Genomic DNA, 2736 nt, shown 5'->3' on the forward strand with positions numbered 1-2736 from the left:
GACATCCCATCCCACTGAATCCAGGTTTTCTGCCTCCAGCGACGCACGGGGTGCTGAAGTCTCTGCTGGAGAACCCGATGAAGCTGCCGCTGCACCATGAAGGTGAAGCCGGGATCAGCCGCAGCCCGTTAACGCTAATGTCATGTTTACTGCAGGTTTATGTCAGTCCTGCTGCCGCTCAGCTGTCAGAGCTGCGGGTTTCTCTGCACTCTGAGCCTCCGGCGAAAACTTTTCATGTCTAGGAAGAAGGACCACAAATATGAGCAGTTAAATGTCTTGAAGTAAATATGATAAAAAGACATTTATTTTCTATTTCCAGCTGGCCAGAGGAGCAGTAATGTAACTGTATTATTAATATTTGATCATCTATTAGTTTTCACATTTGAGCAGCTACTATAAAAGTGTCTGTTTATTGATTAACAAAACTGCTGCAGATACATTTTCTGTTTCTCTACTCATCAGTGATCATGTTGCTTCACAGCCATCTCTCCACTTTGTTGGTTTCCTTTGTATTCCAAGTTGGATTGTTGCCAAACTTTTGAGCAGCTGATTCAGAAATCAAAACAGGAACATAAAGTATGTAATTGCTGATGAAGTGAAACGTTGTCAAAAATATATATTGGTAAACAACATGCAAGCAGAAAGTCTGGAGAGACTTTGTCAGGTGTCAAAAAAACACTCTTAATTAATAATTATAACTGAACTTTATGAAATAGCCATCTGTTGGTGGCAGGGTCAGAGGTTTCGGGGCGAATAGAGGTCAAGGACTCGACTCGCTGCTCCTGGAAAGGTCAATAAGGAACCTTGAAGGTTTTGATGTGATTGTAGTCTGATGAGACATAAAGTTGCTTAGCATCTTAGGCTCTTTGTGTAAGCTAAGCTAAGGCTGGTAACAAAAATCTAACCTAGGTGAGTCACCACCCTGTAAGCACGCTCTGTTATGACTTCACATTGCATTTCCCAATAGTTCGCAGTGTTTTCAGTTACATCTGCTTCTTGGTTGCAGTGAGAGGATTAAGTAACTCACAGTTTCAGGTGTCACTGCTGACATCTTTACTTTATTAGAGTGCGTATTGATATATTGATAATATTTCTGAAAATATGCCAGAGTTAGCCAGTAAGGCTAATTTTCATCTGTATTTTGGGTTATTCAAGCTACAGAAATCTCTTGCAGGAGTCACATTTAATTAATTTATCTGACTCTTTTATCCAGAACAACTTACAGTAAGTGCATTCAACCATGTGGATACGACCCAGAACTGCAAGTACATGGACTCCCTAAGTGAACGGGGTAAACACAGATGTTTAAATAATATTTTGAAACTTGCAATGTTAAATCCATGATTGCTAGCTAGCGGTCTCTTTCTTCCCTGCCTTTGCTGGTGCATTTTTATGTTTACAGATGCGTTATTGCCACAAACTGTCGCTCAGTGGAATGGCTTGAAACCGTCAGCAGGTTTCACTGAGACTGTCCTACGAGGAAACATATTCAACCTGTGCAGGCGTGTCCTCACTCGGGGGGGGACCTGGGACAGTTTGCGTTGAGTCATGTCTTAGCAGTGACTTTACATTCATCCACAACGCCTCTACAGTTCGTTCACGTTCGGTCTGAACACACATTGGTGAAGTCAGATTGGATGGAGAGGTCAAAAAATCTATGATACTTATTTTTCCACATCACGTCAGCATTCAGCGACGATTTCTTTTAACCATGAGCGCAGTCAATCCCTAACCTTAACCAGATATCTTTTTTAAATCCAAACCACCGCCTTAAATCTAACCAAACCTTAATGAAAGCAGCGGTAAATGAGAAAAAAAATCACATGAGTAGTTTTTGAAATGGACGGTCTCGGTAGGCACCGACAAACAGTAGTACAACAGAGTATTTGGTTGTTTAGTTTGGAAGATGTTGGGCCTGCTTACTCGTGCCAGTAGAGCGTGAGATGCAACAAAACATGGACCTGCTCAACAATACAATTGCTCAACTCCTTCATAGAGCCACTAGTGGTCAAAAACTCTTCAGGGCACTTTTAAGGCAGGACAAACATTCGACTTGATAAAAGAGCAAATTCTCCAAAGTCCAATAGCAATAGTCACTTTTTAAACATGTCCTGAAGAGGGTTTTTTGGCGGGTTTTACTGACTGATTCATCCGCTCTGTTCTCCTGTGCAGCTTTCAGCAAGCAGCAGGAGAAGGAGAAGAACCTCGAGGAGGAGCGCAGCACCCCCCAGTCAGCCTTCCTGGGCCCCACGCTGTGGGACAAGACCTTACCTTACGATGGAGACACCTTCCAGCTGGAGTACATGGATCTGGAAGAGTTCCTGTCCGAGAATGGCATCCCCTCCAGCCCGTCCCAGCACCACCACAGCCAACACCAACCACACGCTCTTCCCCGCCAGCCGCCAATCATGCCCCAATCCCCAGCCACACCAGTGCCCTCAGTAATGGACCTCAGCAACCACGCCTCCACCTCCATACACACAAGCGTCATCTCTCCGAACTGCCTGCACAGCAGCCCGACACAAGCAGGTAACACACACACTCACAGCCATTTTTAATAGATGTTTATGTTCCAGCTTTGGGTGAACGTGATATACTTTACATGTTAGTCAGTTAGTTAATCATCTTGCAAACGAGGCCGCTGTGTTTGTTGTAAAACTTCGATTGGTTCAGTCAAGTGGGAGGGCGGGGGGGGGGGGACCTGGTTTCATTCAGTTGATAAAGATTAAGCGGAGT

The 2736-nt window shown here is 44.2% G+C and overlaps 1 protein-coding gene across 2 annotated transcripts in view; it reads left to right on the forward strand.

The window, feature by feature from the left end:
- Positions 1-2736, forward strand: part of LOC123982967 (hepatic leukemia factor-like) — a 17589-nt gene that overhangs the window by 257 nt on the left and 14596 nt on the right. For both annotated transcript variants that reach the window (XM_046068978.1, XM_046068979.1), the window contains exons 1-2: positions 1-102; positions 2173-2529. The exon at positions 1-102 is cut by the window's left edge and continues 257 nt beyond it. In XM_046068978.1, coding sequence (XP_045924934.1) covers positions 1-102; positions 2173-2529 — 459 coding nt within the window. The remainder of the gene's footprint in view (positions 103-2172; positions 2530-2736) is intronic.

The sequence above is a fragment of the Micropterus dolomieu genome, linkage group LG14, assembly GCF_021292245.1.
Source record: "Micropterus dolomieu isolate WLL.071019.BEF.003 ecotype Adirondacks linkage group LG14, ASM2129224v1, whole genome shotgun sequence".
Classification (NCBI taxonomy): Eukaryota; Metazoa; Chordata; class Actinopteri; order Centrarchiformes; family Centrarchidae; genus Micropterus; species Micropterus dolomieu.